Source organism: Vipera ursinii, assembly GCF_947247035.1.
Source record: "Vipera ursinii genome assembly, chromosome: 1".
Lineage (NCBI taxonomy): Eukaryota > Metazoa > Chordata > Lepidosauria > Squamata > Viperidae > Vipera > Vipera ursinii.
This window is the reverse complement of record NC_139512.1, coordinates 87,753,781-87,776,091: the sequence shown is the minus strand read 5'-3', so window position 1 is coordinate 87,776,091 and position 22,311 is coordinate 87,753,781. Positions and strand designations below refer to the sequence as shown.

The 22,311-nt window shown below is 39.6% G+C and overlaps 1 protein-coding gene across 1 annotated transcript in view; it reads right to left on the bottom strand.

Moving 5' to 3' along the window:
- The window catches only part of NELL1 (neural EGFL like 1), a gene marked incomplete at both ends in the record, with an annotated part of 577,617 nt that overhangs the window by 554,042 nt on the left and 1,264 nt on the right, over window positions 1–22,311 (bottom strand). Inside the window, one exon of the mRNA XM_083355288.1 lies at window positions 8,433–8,561. Coding sequence (XP_083211414.1) covers window positions 8,433–8,561 — 129 coding nt within the window. The remainder of the gene's footprint in view (window positions 1–8,432; window positions 8,562–22,311) is intronic.

Below are 22,311 nucleotides of genomic sequence, written 5' to 3'. Positions count from 1 at the left end.
TAACACAGATCAGCCTACATTTCCTGCATGAGTTGGCAGCTTGTTGAAAGCCTTTGGCCTGCCACATCCTAGCATGGAGCAGAGCCTTCCTATAATACATTTTATCGAAGGTTACTCAAACAACAAACTCCTGACATTCCTTAGATGAAGTTTCTATCAAATGAAATTTGTCTTAATTGTAAAAATAGAAGTTGCCTTTTATTGAGTTTGCAAGGATAACACAATGAGAAAGATGTTATTAAAATGGTTGCTGGAATTGGGCATGTCTACTTTAATGAAAAGAAGGACTAGGGATGATATGATAGCAGTGTTCCAATATCTATAGGGTTGCTACAAAGAAGAGGGAGTCAATTTATTCTCCTGAAGTACCTGAAGGCAGGACAAGAAACAATAGATCAATGAGAGAAGCTACCTAGAACTAAGAAGAAATTTCTTGACAGTTAGAACAATTAATCAGTAGAACTACTTGCCTCCAGAAATTGTGAAGGCTCCAACACTGGAAGTTTTTAAGAAAAGTTTGGACAATCATTTGCTGAAATTGTATATGGTTTCCTGACTGAGCAGGGGGTTGGACTAGCAGACCTCCACGGTCTCTTCCAACTTTGTTATTCTCTTACTTCAACGTTGGGATTGCTACATCTTATTGCACTTCCTTGAGCATCCATCACATTAAAAATATGCAGTTTAAATTTACACAGGCGCGCAAATAGTTGAAGGAACCAGAGGAAACTACCACTGTGCTAAATTGCAGCTGACTATTGAGAGATGATAGCTAGTCTGCAAGTGAGAACATTCCGATTTATCCAGCTCCTTTCAAGAACTAATAGCTACTTAAATCATCAAAAAAAGAAAGAAAAGGTATACGTAAATTTGTTTAATCTACAATGCTAATGTACTGTATATGTGTAGATTAGTACTAATAAAATTAGTTGTAATTTTAAGTCTCTAGGCAATGCATCCTGAGATAGTATGAGAACACTATGACCAGGTAATAATGCAATGTCCAAACTTTACTAGCCGGAGGAACCTTTAAGGATTCAGCTCTGACTTTTTGTTCTTTCAATAAAAGCACACTTGGAGTGGACTGTCCTTCAAACTGAGAGGTCCTCTGTATAATAGGATGCATGATCACATTTAAGTTGGCTTTTAGCCATCTACAGCCTTTTAATCTTCTAGGAAGATGAGACTTGACAATCATACCTTAGCCACAAATGCTCCAAAGTAGTACATGAACTACATATGCTACATGAAGTAGTAAATGCAGGCATGGCAAATGACTTGGACAGAGACACAGCTTGGAAGCAAACTCTAAAATAGCAAGTTGTTGGGTTTTTTTTTCTTCTGGTTAGGAAAACAGAAGAACAGATAGTAGACAGGAAAGTCAGGGAAATAAGAGCCTCTGAACAGAACTTGTTAATTAAGTCTATCAAAAAAAAATCCCGGATAGCTGTTGTTTTCAGTCCATTTCCCTTTCCTATTCTCCCATAGGACTGACTTAGCTTTGATTAATTTCTTTTTACTGGCAATTCTATTCAAGCTCCAGGTTTCCACTGCAGAAAAGACTAGGAAGTACTGCCCCCTCCTGTTACACATAAAGCAATAGAAATCTTATATAGTATTTCAGCTAAGACTTGAACTCAGCCCCCCCCTTGGGGAATTTCTAATTTGGAACTGTATTTGTTGGGGGGGTGTCTTGAAATAGTAGATCAGTGCAAACTTTTAACAATTTTTATATCCTAAATGAACAAAACTTTACATTTTTCTCTGTTAAATTCTGTATTATGATTTTAATCCATTTTACTTATTTAACCTGATGGTTTTGAATGTTTAACTTCTGTCTTGTAGAATACTTATTATCCCATCCAATTCTGTGTCCTCTTTGAATCTGATAAACATTCTCTCAACTTCTTCGTTCAAGTCATGCATAAACATATTAAAGAATAGAGGATTCATGACTTTTCTTGAGCCAGCCTACTCAATATTATCTTCAATTTCATGAGAATCCTATAATGAGCATTCACGGAGTATAATTTTTGAACCGGCTAAGTTATCCATTTCACCAGACTTCCTAACCTATCCATCACTTACTTTTAACAAGCTTGTGCTCTGAACATCACGAGGTACAAGTGCTTTGTTAACTGAAGACCAAGTTAGGGATAAATCGTTATGGAGAAAAATCTGCCTTCTTTATGTGGTCCTCAGGAGTCAAAAAATGATTTCAACATTATAACATTTCAATCAATGTTATACTGTATCTACAGCAATTCTACAATCAGGAAATCACCTGATAAAAGTGACAGAAAGTTAACGTGTGAAGATTTGCCCTCGGCAAGTAATTCTGACTTCCACCCAGGAACTTTTCAGCAACAAGATTGTCACATATTCTCAGTGTTGGACTTCTTTCTTTGGAATAGCCACTCCTTCTATATAATGTCTATACAATGACTTAACCATTCCCTGTTAAGTTTTTGAAAAGGGCAGTAGAAGAGACAGAATGTTGAACTCTCTCTGCTGTAGTGGAAACAGCACAGCTTATTGTGGGTGTTTGCTGTTCCTTACAGTTTGCATGAGTTTAACTTTATTGCTGGAAGCCAACTATAAGATTGATTGATTGATTGATTGATTATTGATTGATTGTTTTGTATCCTGTCTTTATTATTTTCACAAATAACTCAAGGCAGTGAAAATATCCAGCACACCTTCATCCTCCTATATTTCCCACAATAGCCATGTGAGGTGAGTTGGGCTGAGAAAGAGTGGTCCAAGTTGAGATGATGCACAGATTATTCTGACCGGAATGGTACAGAAGACTGAATAAGTAAATAAATAATGTATTGTTATCATTTATGGGTTATAATGTTGCTTCAAATTTATCTCTTTATGGTCCGCTTCAGATTTTTTTCCCCCAACTATCTCAAAACACAGCACCTCAAAAACAAGACTGCGTAATCCTAACTAGACATTGATAACTTTATTGGTGGCTATTTTCAACTGGTGGTGCCAGGTCTATTGGTTTCTTTGCACATACTATCAGAAACAAATTACATGGAATTGGTAAACTGAACTTCCACAATCATCATCCAGTTTATGATGTCAGAGCTCATCCTCCAAAACTCTGCCATTCTCACTGTAGTGCCTACAAAACTGTTGTGTCTCAACCATCCTATAGGCCAGGGGTGTCAAACTGCCGGTCCATGAGCCAGATGCGTCACGCAGAAGCCACACCCACCCCATTGCCAGCAATGGCAAAACTGTCCCGATACAATGCGCAACATCATGTGACGTCGCGAGTTTGACATTGTCTGCTATTGTCCTATAGGAGAGGAAGGATATATAGCATAGCTGAGATTATTGAAAGCTACTCACAAGTATCAACCCAGTTCATTTGAACCATCTGTTTAAACTTTCTCCTACAAAAATGATAACTTCATGAAAAAAGGCTTTACCATGGTCCTGTTTTCTTATACCATATAACTTGCTCAGTAAAAATCAAGGAGTGAAAACAGCCTGAAAACTGGATTCAGTTCTTTATCTCTGATCTGTCATGACCTTCTAGATACCTGTAAAAACCTGCCTCTCCTAAAAGGCTTTTGGAGATTAATCAGAGTGGAGCCACCAGCAGAACAGTTTTATAACTATTCATTTGCATGCATTTGTAACATAACATACCTTATATATTGATATCTTTTTCACTTTTTTTCTTTCCTACAGTTTTATCACAAGTGCAAGGTCTGCTTGTTTTCAGATCAACCAAATGTTGATCCATTGGTTGTGACAGGAATTGACCAATCAGCTTGTCACTCAACCTGGGCTGAAGGAGAGTGGTTGACACAAAGTCGCCAGGCAGCTTTCATGCCTCAGGTGGGCCTAGAATTCCTGGTTTCTAGTCTGATGTCTTAACCACTATATCAAATTAGCTCTCAGATAAATTGATATAATGCTTTATTAATTTTGTACATTGTGCATTGCCAAGAGACCTTTCCTGTGAGACGATTAAATAAATGCCTTTAATAAATCAACTCTATAATTTGATTGCACTCTTTGCCAACCCTTATTCTCACAAAGTTTTGTGTTGGCTCTGGAAGTAACAAGCATGGTAACCATTAAAAATTGACACAGGACAGACTTTTCCATCAAAAGCCTCTTTGGAGATCTCTGTCTGTGCCTTTCCTACTCTCCTGTGAATGAAAACTCAACTTTTGATTTGATCATCTATAATAAAACCGTAATAAAAGCAAAGCTGCACAACTTTCTCAACTGCTGTTTTCCCTTAATAACCCTTTGTTAGAATTCACTTTTGCTAAACTTCCCATTTCCCTAGTAGTTCAACTAGAGTCAAATTAACCTCCTTACCAACTTTTGTTTAAACTGTTTATACTTCCTGTCAGGTTCATATAACCACTCAACCCTCAATGTGCCATACTCAGCCTCATGCTTAGCTCTCGATTGCCTTCTCTGATTATCCTGCTCTATGCTTTTGATTTTCATGTTAAGCTTTGTTCTACATAAGCAAACTGACTTTATAAGAAAATACGTCAATTTCTCTATTTCAGTATGCATCTCTATGTGTCATGTTGATGCATTGTTTATTTGTTTCTGAAGAACTCCTATGTGTGATTATTGATTGAATTCACCAAGATATTGCTTAATATGCTTGCATCATGACATTTAGCCAGATATGCTAATAAATTTAAATATTCATTTAAATAGCATTTTAAGTTAACTAGCTGCTTTCAGATCTATATCTACGGTATATTACAACAGTGTTTTAATACTAAAGGCCTACATTACAGGGCTGCAATAAATGTCACAAAATAATGTATGTAAAATATGTTGTATGTCAGGGTGGCACCATCTAAATGGTCAATATTTTTATTCCATACTTTTTTTCATCCAAACAACAGTAGTTATCTGAGACTCTTATTCTCCAACCCACATATTATTTTGAAAGCAGAAACACTATTATCAGTCAACTTTCTTTACCTTTTTTCAGTGTGCTATATTTGTGTTAAACAGCAGGTTAAGATTACTCAGTGATTTATATTTTACTTCTACACCCACATAACTACAGTATGTAAACCAAGCAGTGGTGAGATTCAGCCAGTTCACACCAGTTTGGCAGAACCAGTAGGTAATTTTTTGTTACCCAGGCCCAGGATGGACTTCCGGAAGCAGCAACCACACAGAGAACTGGTTGTTCACATATTTGAATCCCATCACTGAAACCAAGACATTTGTGTAAATATATTTTCCAAAGCAAGCAAAGTCTCTTTAGATAGAGCAAGAAAAACAAATATGACATTTTTATATAATGTGGCCCCCTTTAAATTAACTGGAAAGTAAAAATGGACTCACTGAGTTAATACTGACACCAAAAAGCACATTAGTTACATTTAGGAACTATCTAAAGATCCTTCACCCATTTTTTTATCTTCCAGAATTTCATATTGTCCTTTATTACATTTGCTGATAAAAAAAAATCCAATGTTTAATACATTATCATGATGATTATGATTAAAAGATGAAGAGCTAAGAGCCACCAAATGCACAGTGCAAGGCTATTTCTAATTGTCACAGGAGTCTGCAGAAAATCAGGCTATCAAATATGTGATCTATTTCTAGAAAGGTTTATTTACAAAAAAAAAACATGTCAGCTGAGCAGTATACTAAAAAGAAATCCTGGATCTTAACACAAATTTAATCTCATCCTTGAATGAAAATCTGCAACCAAGTTAGTTTTGTGCAACAAAATATACTCTCATTTCCTGTAACACTGTCCAGGGAATATAGTGGACTCAAAGAACTCATGCCATAAAAACAAAAGGCCTTTTTATTTTTATTTTTCTTTGAACAATGTCTTATTTGGTATACATTTCCAACAAGGGACCTTTGTTAATAAATAGATTGAAATAACACAGTAATACTGTAATAATACTATATTATACTATATTATAATAATATATAATATTACTGAATTGGATATATTTTAATTAATTAAGACTTTTGTATCAGATCTGATCTGAGTAGCCTTTTCGTGCTGGGACTGGGTGATCCCAGCAGCCTCTTGGTTCTCTCAGGAACCCTAAGAAATGAAGCAAATTAAGAGATGCCTAGATGATACAGACATAAAACAGTAAGCAAAGAAGATGAAACACAGATACAAGCTTATATTCAAGCCTACTGTGTGGCAATCAGGGTGGCAAGGCAAAGCTATTTGTCCATTCTTATTGCCTCTATGGACTGTTGTACTATTGAGTGTGTCCTAGATCCTGCCAGGGAAGAACAGGTGAAAATAACCCAGTGTATACTGGAATTATTTGACTGAGAATTTTGTGTTCAAAGTTGGTCATCATTCACTTTGATTTGGAATCTAGATAGATGGAATCTATTAAAATGACAGGGTTGATCTTGCTGTTGTGTGATGTTACCTGGGAGGATTTTGACCTGTGGATTTTGCAGAAGTAGAATTCTCTATAATTTTAGTTCCACCATTTGTGGAGTACCTGGCTGATTAAAGCAGTCAGAGAGCAAGCTGAGAGTTAGATATAGGCAATAATCACTTTTTATTTGAAGGAAGAAATTCCAAACCTTTTCATTCAAGAAGAAGCTCAGCCTGAAACCAATGGAATTGCTCAACTACCATCCAATCTCCAACCTTTCCCTTTGGGGAGGGGGAGAGAAGATTGCTGAGGAAAATGATAGGGCTCCAATTACAAATGATGTAGGTTATCATCCAGATGGCAGTTTGGTTCTAGGCTAGATATCGGGTGGAAACCACATCTCTGCCCTGTGGCAAGACTTGGTTGGAGGAACTTTGACCAAACTTGTGTTCCTAGATCTTTCAATAGCCTTCAATACTCACAATTTCAGAATCCTTCTGGATTATTTTCAAGGACTAGGAACTGGTGGAAATGACTTACAGCAGTTTCTCTCCTATCTGAGGAGGCCAATCCAATCAAAAAATCAGGCATATAGATTATATTGGTTCTTTCTTCTACCCTACATAACATCTGCATATGGATCATTAGGGACATTATCCATCAGTTCAGGGTGAGGTATCATCAATAGTCTGATGATATTCACTTGTACATCTCTACTCTAAACCCAGTAGGGGTTATGATAGAAAGACTGACTTAGTGCCTAAAAGCTGTCAGAGTCTAGATGGAAAAAAGAGTTAAACACAACACAGACAAGATAGAATGACAATTAGATTAGAAGCCTATTCATTCCAAGACAATACCAAGTTGAAATAGCAGGTTTATAGTGGGGGAGGAGAAGACTCCTAGACTCATGCCTTGAAAAAGACATAAAATTATGGTCAGGGTGGCCTTTGCCCATTTTAGCTAGTGTGTCTAATGTTGTCTTACCTGGAACAGGATACTCTGAGAACAGTCACTCAGACATTATCATCTGTTGGGTGAATTAATGGAACTGGCTTTAACAAGACTTCTACACTGAGACTATTCTGAAACCTTATCAATACAATGACCTGCAAATTTATTGACCCATCATGATACTGCCAGAGTACACACTTTTGCTGGTTCTGCACTGGTTATTGGTAGGTTTGCAAGTATAAATAGGTCAGGACCTGGGTATTTCAGAGATCACATTTCTTATATGGTTTCTGTCTGTCCACTCCTATAGCCAGGGAAAATTTACTAAAGCTCCTAGTTAGGATGGAAATTACGGTGTGGGATGGGGATGTAGGTGATAGCAGGTATTCTCTGTTGTATAGCTCTCCTGTGGAACAGTCCCTCACACTACCACCATTCCTCCAGCAAAGATGGCCTCTTCTCTGTTGCCATCCCAGAAGCTGGTAAAAACCTGGTTCTTCTAAATCTGAGAAAATACCTATGGAGCCATCAGTGTCTATATCAAGGTACTAAGGAACCTCTAGTTATGAATCAGCTGAGAAAGAGGTTGCTGCATTCAATAACTTTATTTAAAAATCTTATTTATGCACTTAAGGAATGTATCCCTGTCTCAAGATGGAAAGACCCTACGTGATTTACTTATGTTAAAAACATAATAAACAACAATTTTAAAAAGGTAAAAGTAAAGGTAAACAAGATTTTTAAATAACGTTATTGGAATGTAGCAACCTCTTAGCTGATTCATACATGGCTTTCAACATCCAAAAGAAAATCACAAGGATGCCAAAAAGATGACACTTATATAATGGCACTATTGTGCATGTCCCACAATAACATACTTGCCCCATAATTTCACACACACACCTATGCGTATATGCATTTGCCTGATGACATCTTACCCCCTTTGTTCTCATGTGGAGACCCATGAGACCCATGAGACTAAAAATTTCCAATGGAAAAATAAAATAAATAAAAAGAGAAGAAAGAAAAGCAGAGTTTTATAGGAATGAAGAGGTTGTATTATTCACTGTTAAAACTTTAGATAAGCATTTGCTTTACCTTGAAAGAGAAATGCTTTGCTGGTGTTATGTAGTCCAGACACCTGTGTAACTCCGATAGTCATATTGACAAGATCCAATTCTTTGATAATGTCAATCTGTAAGCTAGGGTCCATTCCAAGGCCAACAACTAGGAGACAAAAGATGCATTTTAGTTTGAGTGCAGTAGCTAAAGATACTGTACAATCATGTACAGTGAGGTATGCAAATCTGATGTTTATATCAGCACTTGTTCTACAGTATAAGTAACAAAAAATATTTATTTATAAAATTTATTCATTTATTTATTTATAAAATTTATTTGCCACCCATCTTACAGTATACAGCACTTAGCACTTAGACTTATATACTGTTTCACAGTGCTTTAGAGCCCTCTCTCAACAGTTACAGAGTCAGCATATTGCCCCCAACAATCTGGGTCCTCATTTTACCGACCTCAGAAAGACGGAAGGCTGAGTCAATCTTGAGCCAGTCAGGATTGAACTGCTGGCAGTGGGTAGAGTTAGCCTGCCATACTGCATTCTAACCTTTACTTATAAAATTTATTTGCCACCTATCTCATATCCACCAATTCTTGGTGGCTTACAACATAGGAAACATTGAAAAACATTAGAAGTCATCCACCATAAAAAGCACAACAGATAAAAAAATTAACAAATAAAATCTGGACACAAAATGGCAAAGAGAGGAGCCTGACATATAGGGGAGTGGGGGATTAATCAACCACCTCCAGTATGAAGCTCCCTCTTTGGGTTTTCCAAGCCGTCTGGCAGAACCAGGTCTTAAGGCTCTTATGAAACATCAGAGGGTGTGAGCCAATCTCACCTCAAGGGGTGAGATATTCCAAAGGGCAGGAGCCACAAAATGTTGCCCCATCTTAACTGAGACCCGTCTTTCAGAATAGTTATGGACTACAGTGCACAATAAATTATCATCATCATGGCATGATATACGAGACCTGCAAATGAATACGTCGTTAAGCACCAGAGAGATAAAAAGTAAGACAGAGTGGATGAAAAATTTTGTGATTTCTTGGGCCAAGCAATGTGTGCCTTATGGTTGCATGGTAAGCAAATGTCAGATTATAAGCCATGCTTTTTCTTTAACGGGCTTCTTCTAGGTTTTGGAATGCGATTTAGAATGTGCTTTGGGTGCATTTAGAGTTTCCACTAGAAGGAAAGATGTTTTACATTTGGAATTTATTGGGAGGACACAGTCAGGGCAATTTTTCCCCTGAGAAACTTGGAAAGCTAAGCTTTTGGATTTCCACTAGCTGGTACTAAGCTCCTGACACAGAGCCAACCTTGCATTTTGTAGGGTCCAGGTTTCCAGGTTGTCAACCCAATATTGTTACAAAAAGCCCCTCTTAGGTAAAGGCCCATTTACCTTGAAGCAACTTGGCACGAAAATGACTTATAAACAGATGCAAAGCATGCACGCACAATGGTTTTATACTGACTCTGCACAAAAAAAGACTTGCCAGCCTGCAGTTGCTTAAAGAAACAACTGTGAGCTGCCTAAGGGCTGCAACATCTGCACCACAACAAGGATTCCAAACATTTCACAGTCCAGCAGGCAGTCTGTATTATCAAAACTGACACCACTCACCTGTTCACCAGCAAGATCCTCACATGCCCTAGCTGCACATAGGCTCAGCTGCCACAAATAAGTTGTCCCCTCAAGAATGTTACTTTGTTCATGCAACTCTGAGTCTCTAATTTCTAATACTGCAATTGTCTTCCTGAGACAAAAACAAGCCAGCAGCCAGAGATGAAAGATGGCAGCCTCACAATCCAAACCTGCCCGTTTTATACTTATGTTCAATATTGCATGCATGTACAAAAGCAACCAGGCTTTTATCACAGGGCTGTGCTCACTGTCTGACACATTTTTATCTCCTTCCTAGGAACGCCTTTGTCAATACCTTTGTCATTTCTGATAAAATCAAGTTTGCAACTGGACTTTTATTTCTTGCAAAATAAAACATGATGACTGTCTCCATCTAGTTTTTTTTTTCCTTTTCTTTGTTTTTTGACTAAATAACTGTCTTAAAACATTTAATGTAAACAATGTAATCCAAAAGTAAGCCCTCAGCCCAATGAACTAATAAGGGCAGAAGTATAAAAAAGGTAAAGGTTCCCCCGCACATGCGTGCTAGTCGTTTCTGACTCTAGGGGCCAGTGCTCATCTCCGTTTCATAGCCAAAGAGCCAGCGCTTGTCCAAGGACATCTCCGTGGTCATGTGGCCAGCATGACTAGCACGGAACGCTGTTACCTTCCCACCGTAGTGGTCCCTATTTTTCTACTTGCATTTTTACGTGCTTTCGAACTGCTAGGTGGGCAGAAGCTGGGACGAGTAACAGGCGCTCACTCTGCTACGCGGCACTCGGGATTCGACCCGCCAAACTGCCGACCTTCCGATCGACAAGTTCAGCGTCCTAACCCACTGAGCCACCGCGTCTATATTAAGCCTAAATGTCTGGTAAATCTAAAAAAAACCCTAAAAGGCACTTAAAACATGTTATGCTGGGCAGCCCCCAGTAGCAATATTCCTCAAAGACCATCTCAGTAATCCACATTAAATTACACAAGATTCCTGAATTAATCGATTCCATTCCTGAATTGATCCTTCAGTTCAATGGGCCTCAGTTTAGCATACTTCAGATTTGTCTGTTGTATTTAAAAGTAGCCTGAATGTTCATTGTTATATTGGGACTTCCTTTTTTCAGTAATAATTTTTCGGAAAATATTATTTCTATTTCTTTATCTACTATACAGAATGGTATAAATGGAGGTAGGAGGTATAAATGGAGCAATTAAACAAGGGATTGGGTTTCAGCCATTGTGCTTGTATCATACATTGATCAAGTCATGGTTTAGTCATTGAAATCAATTTCCCAAGGTTCACACTCCCTTGCTTGCAGTAATTAAACAAAATGCTTAGGTAGGAAGGCAGATTTACTCATACATATCCTTGTTGTACTCCAAGGTCCTCTTCCATTATCTCAGAATTGACCATTGATCCATAATTTCACGCTTACCACGTGGATCAGGCTTGCAATATTAATTTGTCTTAATCATCTCTATGGTTTATGTCTAATATAACAGCTGCCTGTGACATCTCATCATCCACTTTAAGAATGAAGAACTGTGGTAGGTCTTTGGGACTCAGAATGAAGCATTGGGCCAGTATGTAAGGAATACTGCTGGAAGGAATTGCACAAAGAGGAGGGGGTGATTTATTTATTTATTTATTTTGCTGTTCAAGGGTTTTGGGGCTCAAAAATAATTTCCATTTGCCATTTAACAGACAGCCTTAACAGCCACTCTTCCCTCAATCTCCTTAAATTGAGGGTTTGCTATATGCTGTACTCAATGTGTCAAAATATCACTTCCCTGCAAATTAAGTACACCCCACAACCCCCTGCATAGGAAAGCTTCACCCACATGCTTTGTGGCTTAAAAATAATTTGAACTGAGAGCATCTGTAGAAAACAGGCAGCAAAACTAAAGAATAAGCTTTCTTTACTCCTATTTAATGACTTTGAATAGAAAAACAACCAGGAAGCAAGTGTCACATTAATTTAAATTCTTAAAGTACTAGCCTCAGATGATATCTTGAAAAAAGTTGGACTGCTTGAACTTTTAAAAATAAAAAGTTCGAATAAAAATATTCTCTGCTTTCTGTCACTGAGACTTATTCTACCTTTTAATTTTTAAAAAAGCAAATATTCTCTTTCCCTCTCTTTCTAAAATTTTATTAAGGACATAAAAGAGACTGAGATAGCCATTCAGAGGCAAATAGCTTAGTTTGATATGTCAATCTGACTTTAACTCCTGAAAATCTTTGGTTAACAAGTCCAGGGCTGGCTCTAGGCAAGGCCAAGTAGAAACTCCATGAATTCATAATGAATAAATGAACATTTCAAGATGCGGGCAAGTACCCTCTCCCATCCCATTTCTCTCTCTCTCTCTCATCTTCATCTTCTCTGAGGACAGAAATAAGAGGGTGAAATCTGGAGCTTGAAATCATATGTGTAAAACGAAAAAGAAAGAAGAAAGAAAGAAAGAAAGAAAGAAAGAAAGAAAGAAAGAAAGAAAGAAAGAAAGAAAGAAAGAAAGAAAGAAAGAAAGAAAGAAAGAAAGAAAGACACATTTTGAAATTCCTAACAAAATCAGACGTTGAGCCGAACTATAGGGGGTGTCAGTGTATGACTTTGCTTAGGGTGCCAAATTGTATAGAGCTGGCCCTGGGCAAGTTATAAGTGTGATTAATAAATTAATCTGCCCAAACAGATTTAGTTTGACATGAAGGAACCTCAGATTTTTATATTCATGTCTCTTCCTTCTCCTGGGAAAAAAAAGAATTCTGAAGTTTTGTTTTAGTATAGGTTTTTGTGCTGTCTGGGATGGAAGACTGTGCCTGATGAAAAATAAGAATGATTTGAGTACTTAAGTGTAAATTAACATAAAATCAGTTATGATTATCTATAATTACAAGTCTAGACAACATGACAAACTTCATTAAATGAAAAGCAGAAACCACCAATCTCCTTTTTCCTTCCATGAGTGAGTAGCATTCAGAAGACTCATTGCTATACATTCACGCTACACTAAATTGTGATTTAGCTTTTCTGTGATCATGCAATTCACATTTCTGCCTCTATCTGTGAGCTATAGTCTATCATCTGTGAAACTTGCCTGAGTTGTCCTAATTATAGTATATATGGTTAATATTATTTTTGCATTGAAGCAAAAATATTCCTCCGAAGTTAAAATAAAACAGTGGGTGTTTATGTTCTTGGAACAGCATGTAAGATGACTTACATCTGTTTACACAGCTACAAAATTTCAGTAATAATTCAGAAAAGGTCTTTCAAAATGCAGAGCAGTGCCAATGCAGCGTCTATTTGTTACCCTTGAAAACAGCTGCATCTTTTTTCCTGAGATTGCTTTAGTGCGCTCTGCAGCTACAAACACTCCATTTGAGCTCCTTAAGGACATGTGTTTATTTATTTATTTATTTATTCATTCATTCATTCATTCATTCATTCATTTCTCAGATAGGAAGCGTTGTACAGACTGACTACTTAAGAAAGAAAAAAGATAATGTATAGTGTCAAAAAATTACTTTGCTGTGAGTAAACAACTTAGTAAGATCATACAGGTTCAACTAGGTCAGGAGGAGGTGAGTTGGGATTCAAAGATCATATAGAACAGAGGTTCTCAACCTTTTGGGCACCAGGGACCAGTTCTGTGGAGAGAAGATTTTCCGCGGACCGGAGGGTGTGTGGTTTTGTGTGCTGCCTGCATCTCGTCGATAAGACTTTGCTTGTTTGTGCAGACCGTTGCTGGCATGCCACGGCCTGGTACTGGTCCACGGACCAGGTGTCTGGGACCCCTGATATAGAAGAGTCCTTGGGAAGCTGAGAGGTTGCCATGTGAATGGAGCTATTCACTTATATATTTATCAATCATATTTAAAAAACGTCCATCTCCTTCATAGATCGACTCAGGGTGGTATGCAGATAGACATAAAAACATATGTTATATATAAACATAATAAAAACAATTATAAACAGCAATCAAATAGTACACAGATGTATACAATTTTATTATAAAAATGGGCAGGGTTTGGAAGGTGTTGTTTTTTTTTTGTCTGTTTCAGAATGGCAGGCAATTATGCCATTTCCATTAGTTTTCAGCCATCCTGCGAGAAGTCTTAAGGACCACAGTTTGGCACTCCAAACTAGATCAATAGGTACAAGAAAGTTTACACAAACAAGATGTTTGTGATATATTTATTGGTGTATTCTAAAAACATTCTGCTTTTTTTTCCCCTGAAGTTTCCAAGTGATTTTATTCAAGAAACATTGATTTGCATTCAGCAATTACAGTTTCATAATATAGATGGATTTATCACCCAACAAAGAAAGAAAATGTGTGAAGAGCACACCCTTTACATGTTTTGGGGAGAGGGGGGATACAGAAATAAGATTTAATAGATCAAAGCTATAAAATATAGATCCCATTTTGGAAAATTCACATTTTCTGATATTTATTAGCCACTGAAAAGGTTAATGGAATTTCTGTATATCTACCTTTTGGGGTAAAATCATCATCTCTAAAAGGCAGCTGCTTCAAGACCTGTTCATGAGGAAATGTTAAAGACTCCTCTGAAAGGTGCTTTTTCAAAAGGCAACAACTGGTCTATTTCTTCTTTGAGGAATGAAGAAGACATTTCACTTCTCATCCAAAAGCTTCTTGGTTGAGAAGAGAAATGTCTTCTTCTTCTTCTTCCTTAAGGGAAAAAAACAAAGTCCAGTTGCCTTCTGAAAAAGCACCTTTGAGAGAACCATGGCCCAGAGGACTGAGAAGCTCCATAGACATTCTCCTGCTGATATCATTCATAGATCGAAGAAAAAGCTGATCCAAGGCCATGCCACCCAATTTCATAATAAAATGTCTGATGATTTGTCCTCCTTTAACAGCATCCAAAATCTACTGGTTAATAGAAAGGAACTGGAATTTGTCCACTCTGCCAAAATGCACCAAGCAGAAAGAAATAAGAGAGGGGTGGTTTTTTTTAGAATACTTAGATGTACGCTAAAATAAAGACTGGGTATAGTACAGTCATATTGTATTGTATTGTATTGTATTGTATTGTAGGGTAGGGTAGGGTAGGGTAGGGTAGGGTAGGGTAGGGTAGGGCAGGGTATTGTTGTGTTGTGTTGTGTTGTGTTATGTTATTTTCCTATAAAAAGTGGCAGGACCAGGGAGAAAATCTTCCTTTAGATCTTCCTTCTTTCTTTCCTTTCTTCCCTTCAATGCCTTTTAGTCAGTCTTGATTCCTGCTGATTGCATGAACAAGTCCATACGGCTTTTCTTAGCAATATTTTTCAGAAACAGCTTGCCGTTGCCTTCTCCCTAGGGCTAAGAAAATTCTAGAACTTAACTGTATGTTGTTGTAAAAGAGACCGCAATATGGAAAATAGGCCTTCAAAGCTTTACAGGTTGGGAGTGGGAGGCACTGTTTTACAGTGGTTCTCCTCCTATCTCTTGGGCCGCTCGCAGTCGGTGTTGACAGGAGGGCAGAGGTCCGCCCCGAGGCCTCTCATTTGTGGAGTTCCTCAGCGGTCGGTTCTCTCGCCCCTCCTGTTCAACATCTATATGAAGCCGCTGGGCGAGATCATTTGTGGTTTCGGGGTGGGGTATCATCAGTACGCTGATGATACCCAACTTTTTTTCTCCACCCCGAACCAACCCAGCGATGCTCTCGCCATGATGTCCCGTTGCCTGGAAGCGGTCTGGGTCTGGATGGGGAGAAACAAGCTTCGTCTCAATCCTGCCAAGACTGAGTGGCTATGCATACCGGCATCTCGGGTCAACCAGACTATTCCATCTCTAACGATGGGGGGTGAGGTGTTACCCCCCGTTGATAGGGCTCGTAACTTGGGCATCCTCCTGGATTCACGGCTTAATTTTGAAGATCATATAGGAGCCGTGACCAGGGGGGCTTTTGCCCAGGTTCGCCTGGTACGCCAGTTGCGACCCTACCTGGACCGAGATGCCCTACGCACAGTCACTCATGTGCTCGTGACCTCCCGTTTAGACTACTGCAATGCTCTCTACATGGGGCTGCCCTTGAGGACCACCCGGAGGCTTCAGCTGGTGCAGAATGCGGCTGCACGAGTCGTGATGGGGGTCTCCCGATACTCCCATGTAACACCTCTACTCCGTGAGCTGCATTGGCTTCCGGTTGCCCTTCGGGTGAGATTCAAGGTGCTGGTGATGACCTATAAAGCCCTAAATGGTGAGGGTCCAGGATATTTGAGGGAACACCTGCTGCCGGCATCAAGCTCCCTTTGTCCAGTGCGCTCCTACAGGGAGGGTCTTCTCAGGGTGCCGCCGGTTAAAGATTGCCGTCGGGTGACACCCAGGGGTAGGGCCTTCTCAGTGGGCGCGCCTGCCCTTTGGAACCAGCTGCCCGCGGAGCTTAGGACTGCCCCCGACCTCCGTTCATTCCGCCAGGACCTGAAGACCTGGCTCTTCGAGCTCTCTGGCCCAGGCTGAGAATTTTTAATTTTAATTTTAACTGGGTTTTTATTTTCTCTCAGGGTTTCATTTAATCTTTTTTAATTTGTTTTAACTTTTGTATTGATTTTCTTTAAAATATCCTGTAAACCGCCCTGAGTCCTTCGGGAAAGGGCAGTATATAAATCTAAATAAATAAATAAATAAATAAATAAATAAATAAATAAATAAATTATATGAATGGAGTTGCATTACCCAGCAAAATCTCTGGCTGCAGAATTAAGCGCATCTTGGCAAGAACAATTCTGAGCCAAGTAGATTTTCATGTGTAGGTTTGGTAGGAAAAGTCTACTATCTAGAGCAGGGCTTTTCAACCTTTTCACCGATTGTACCACTTTTAGGATATGGCAATATTCGAGTACCGCCAGATGCCTAGCAAGGTGTCAAAAACGTGATAAACAAAAAAAGAGGAAAAAAGTGATAAAGTACAGGTAGTCCTAAACTTACAACAGTTTACTTAGAGACCGTTCAAAGTTACAATGGCACTGAAAAATGTGACTTATGACCATTTTTCACACTTATGACCATTGCAGAATCCCCAGGGTCACGTGATTTACATTCGGATGCTTGGCAACTGATTCACACTTATGACAGTCACCGTGTCCCAGGGTCATGTGATCCCCTTTTGCAACCTTTTGACAAGCGAAGTCAATGGCCAGGGGGGGCGTGGCCAGCTCAATGTCACTCAGGTTGGAGGGCACCTGGGGGGGGTTGAAGGCTGTGGGAGGAACCAGAGGTCTCCAGTGAAAGGGGATGGGATTGGGGTGGGCACCAGGGCATGGTCCACTGGGGGAGCCTCACTGAGGGGGTGCCCAGCTGTGCTTACCTCCTGCTCGAGGCTGCTGCTTGTGCTGACTCTCCTTGGCCAGGTTGCTCGTGATGGGTGCAGGAGGGCAAAGTGCTTGGGTCAAAGGGAGACCCACTCCCTCTCCATGTGAGGAGACCCGGCTTTGTAACCAAAGCATCCTTCACAATAGGATGGGAGACCACCAGGATAGGCAAGGAGGAGGGGCTATGGGGATGGCAAAAGGGCAGCAACACACACAAACACATACATGGGTCTGGGAGAGGGGTCAAAATGGGAAGCTTCCTGCCAGGGGCCTCAGGCAGCTTAAAAAAATAAACATGTAAAGCACTTAGAACGCGGCCTCCAGGGATGCTGGGCCCTGCACACTCGCTGCCACCTTCTATGCGCACACTCGGGACAGGGTGGGGGCAGGGCTGAGGCAGGGAGGCAGCCCATCGCTGGTTCCAGGGCTGCCCCGTGCATCTAAGGCTGGGCACGTTCTGGCTATTATGGTAGCTACAAGGTTATAAATCAGCACCCAGTTGGCCTGGACTAGCCTTTTCTTTCTGAGTAGTCAGCAAAGATGCCGGGCACTTGCCGCCTCCTCCCCCTCACTGGCCCTTTCCCACCAGAGCCTTGGTGGAGCAGTGGGCTGATGCCTCCTTAAGTAACACCAGCTGCCTGCAATTAGTGCAGGTTCGCATCCCACCAGGCTCAAGGTTGACTCAGCCTTCCATCCTTCCGAGGTAGGTAAAATGAGGACCCAGATTGTTGGGGGCAATTAAGCTGACTTTGTAACAATGCCGCTTGGGGTGTGTGTGTGAAAGCCCTAATAAGCAGGCATATACATAGAATGAAGGCTACTGCTAAGCTTGTAAGCCGCCCTGAGTCTTCGGAGAAGGGCGGGATATAAATGTAATAATAAAAATAAAAAAATAAAAAACCTCCTCTTTTTATATGTTTTCCTCTTCCCCCCCCCCACTTTTCTATGTATCTCCTGCTCCGCGCTGCTTTTGGAAGTGCCAATCAGCTGGAGCCCGGTGCTGAGCCCCTACAACCCTGCAGAAGCACCAATCAGCTTGTAGCTGCTCACACAGATCTGCCAAGCCACGACAGCCCTGTAGCACCAGCTGTCTCTCCCTTAAGGCTTGTGCAGCAGTGCTGCTGCTTCAGCTCATTCCTCTCCCCTCCCCACCCTGCTACTTCTCTAGGATGATCACCTACCACCTGCCAGGTGTCTAAGTACCACCGGCTGAAAAGCCCTGATCTAGCATATAATGAGGGGTCTAAGTAAATGTTTAGCTCAATACTTCACCAAGAAAGTAAATGAAAGCATGATGGAACTGCAGCCATCCTCCCCATAGAGTACGGGTGTCAAACTCGCCGTGTCACGTGACGTGTCATGACGTTATCGTGACTTTTTTCACATTGCCAAAGCTGGAGTAGGTGCAGCGTCCACATGATGCAATCGGCCCATGGGCCGGCAGTTTGACACCGCTGCCATAGAGAATACTGAATTGGCAGCATTCAAAATCACCACTTCTGTCCTGTATCTATGTTTAGGATATGAACATGGTAAGCTCCTTAAATGTAACTTCAGTCATAGTCTCCCAATTGTGGTATCCACTGCTTAAAATCTCTAGGTAACATCATTTTCTTCTGTCAGTCAATGAAGCTCCCTTTCCGTAGAATTAACAGTAAAAGAGGACAATTTCCTCTTTTGCCAAATCCGAGGAAATAGTCAGGTTATAAGGGACATAGTGGGAAATAGCGAGGGAGGATCATTCCAACCATTTAAAAAGAAATCTCAGGAGGTTTCTATAAGATCTGTTTTGTAATTACCATTCAATATGCAAATTAACTATAGTGGGAAGACTGCTTTAACTGTTGCCTATATATCTCCCTACATAAAGTTTAATCTGCATCAAGGAAATTGCAACATTTAAAAGAACTATGTGAAGTCTACAAAATTATAGGAATGTAATCAAGGCCCTGTGATTTTCTCCAATTATAAGGAACATCCTTAGTCAACTCAAGTTTTAGCTCTTCTGCTGACCATGGATACTCAGTCTGGGATTCTTTCATACTCATTCCTCTTCTGCTGGCTTTTGATACTATGGTGTGTGTGTGTGTGTGTGCACGCGCGCACACACACGCGTGCACGCGCATACGCACAAATAAACAATTTGGGCAGTGGGGTTAAAGTAATCATAAAATCATAGAATATAAGGTTTGGAAGTGACCTAGGAGAGCATCTAGATCAATCCCTAGATGATTGTGTTGGTTAATAATTAATCAACACAACACCGCAGCTTCAGTTGTATGGCCACATCTTCTTTCTTTCTTGGAGCTTTAAAGCCTCTTATCAAATCTTAAGCAGAAACATATATGGCTATTTCATCTGCATCCAGTAGAATAAATAGATGACTAAACTCATTTTTCTTCTTATAAATCAAAAGGAGCAGTTAAATGGAAAATGATTTGCTCTAAAAATTACAGCTATAGGATCCCCAAGAGTCCACATCCTGACTTTCCCTTTCTTCTTCAGTGCAATCTGATTAATTTAATTTTGGAAAAAGAGCAAGACTAATTCATGGTCAAAGCCTTAGAAGCTATCATAAGACTGAGCAAGGTAGTTCCCAATATCAGCAAGAAGCAAAGCCAGAAAATAACCTATTTGTGTGGTATACGCTTTAGAAATGCTTTATCTTAATGTCTTTTATCAACCATTTGTTGACATGGAACATGACTGTCATGAAAAGGTTTTGACTCAATTTATACGCAACTTTGTATCTTAAAGCTATAGATCAGTTTTCAAATACAGCATATAAAACTTGTGAATAGAGAATTTGGTATAAACGCACTTTAAACGCACTAGAATTCACTATTATTTGGCAAAATACACTACTGAACAGTTTAATGAAACTTCTTTCCAAATTTAGATCCTCTTGTAAGGTTCAAACCCACCAATTTAAACTTAGGTAGTGATTTTATGAATGAGAAATATTTCATCTAACTATACCAGCCAGGCAACATTTTCCCATTCAGTCTTCAGAATTAGGACATGATTGCTAATTAGGTCCAATTTGCAAAACTCAGGAACAAGTTGAAGGGGTGACTTATTCATCAAAGGACATGCAAATTCATTCCAAGCGAAGCACTGCTATTGGTGTCCTTTAGCTCATTTCACTAAAATGAATACTAGTTGCAGACCACCTAACCGCAATTGAATTTTGACCAAAAAAAGGTTTTTCTTAGAGTCCAACTTCTTAAATACTTTTTAATATTTAACAGTTTTGCAATCTTTCACTTCTCACTATAAAAAACAAGTAAGCTACGGCAACTCCATTTGATTCATTTGAAAAGCAATGAGAGCCACCAAGATCACAGCTAGTTTTCCTGTGTGGTGATTGGAATATAGTTGCAGATATGAATAATAAATACTTGACCATAGATTTAAGTATAGAAGAATAGAAAATAATTTCTCCTCCAGTTCTATAGTTTGGGGTGTAAAATATAATGTACATTTCTGCTGTATAAGTGCTAAATTAGTTGGTGAAGATTTTGTGCTCTGCAATATACCTCGGTAAGAGTACCAGCCTGTTCCTTTAAAAAGTGCTTTATTCTAGGATGTTAAAAACAGTTATCTTTAACACAGCTTAGTAAGTACTGGAGCCTACAGAGCTACACTGTAGATTCAGAAGCAATAATCTAGTGTGTGAAGGAAATCTGTAAATACACTTCCCTCAAAAATCACCTAAAGCTAAGTACCCTTTTAAGAAAAATAAACAAATATAAACAAACTTAAAGACAAACACCTCACTAGCACACATATTTTCACTAAACAGCAAGATTGTTGATTTTTAGCTCATTTGTTTTGGTTAAATATTTTCAGATTTTTTTTTCCCCAGGCTTATTTATTTGCACATGTGAAAGCCATATTGCGTAAAAACTAAAACCAGAGTCTTTTAATTACTGAAAGCTGCAAATGTTTGAGAAAGACACAACTAAAGCAACTCATGTGCACCCATTCACTTGAACTGCATCTTGTTGCCCCAAAAAGCAGCTAGTTGTTTACACTAGCAGAGATTCTTCTTCTTTCTAATGTATTTGTTTACAATCTCAGCCACACCTTCTAGAAGACAGTCAGGGAAAAATGAAATTCATCTATAATAAGACAGTTGGGATAGGAACAGAGAAGAAGGAATATAGAGATTTTATGCCTTAGAGAACTCTACCAAGTAAATATTTCAGAGGGTAACACTGGGGAAAATAAATGGTCCGCTAAAGGACTCAGGAAATTTATTCCTTTGGTCTTGGTTAAAAACAACTTGGCCAAAAGCAACAAAGAGGTTTTATTTCCCCTCTGTTTCTTCTTTCATGTGTTTTTTTTTTCTCTCTCTGACAAGTGAAGGATGAGGGGTATCCCCCCTCCCCACCAAGTTGGTAAATTCCTTTTTATCTTCTGTTAAAAAAAAATCCCAGAAAACTGGAGAAGTGTTCTAAACTTTAGATTATTATTATTATTTTCTTGGAGGAAACAATGGGGGTTTTTTTTGGAGAGCGGAAAAGAAAAGAAAAGAAAAGCCAATGGAAGATAGTCATCTTGGAAGCCTATCTCCCTCCTTTCCCCTCCCCCAGCTGAAGCTAAGGGGATGAAAATATCGTAAAGCAAGAGTCGGATCTGCGCTACCCACGTCTGTATTGTCAAACCACGCCGTTCCCTGAAGCGCTAGCACCAGGTTTCCCTCGAGGGATGGGTGTGAGTCTCCACCCGCGCTCCCGCGGGAGGCCATTTGAATGAAGGGGCCATCCCTGCATCCGATTCCCCAGATCTCCAGCCGGTCTTGTATCCCACCCACCCCACACACACACACACACACACACACACCCGGCCTCCCATTCTTCCACAGATCTCCCCTCCTCCGGGAACAGCCCTCTTTTCTGTCGGAAGAACGCCGAGGCAGCTGCTTGTTAGCGGGCTGGGCGAAGACAATAA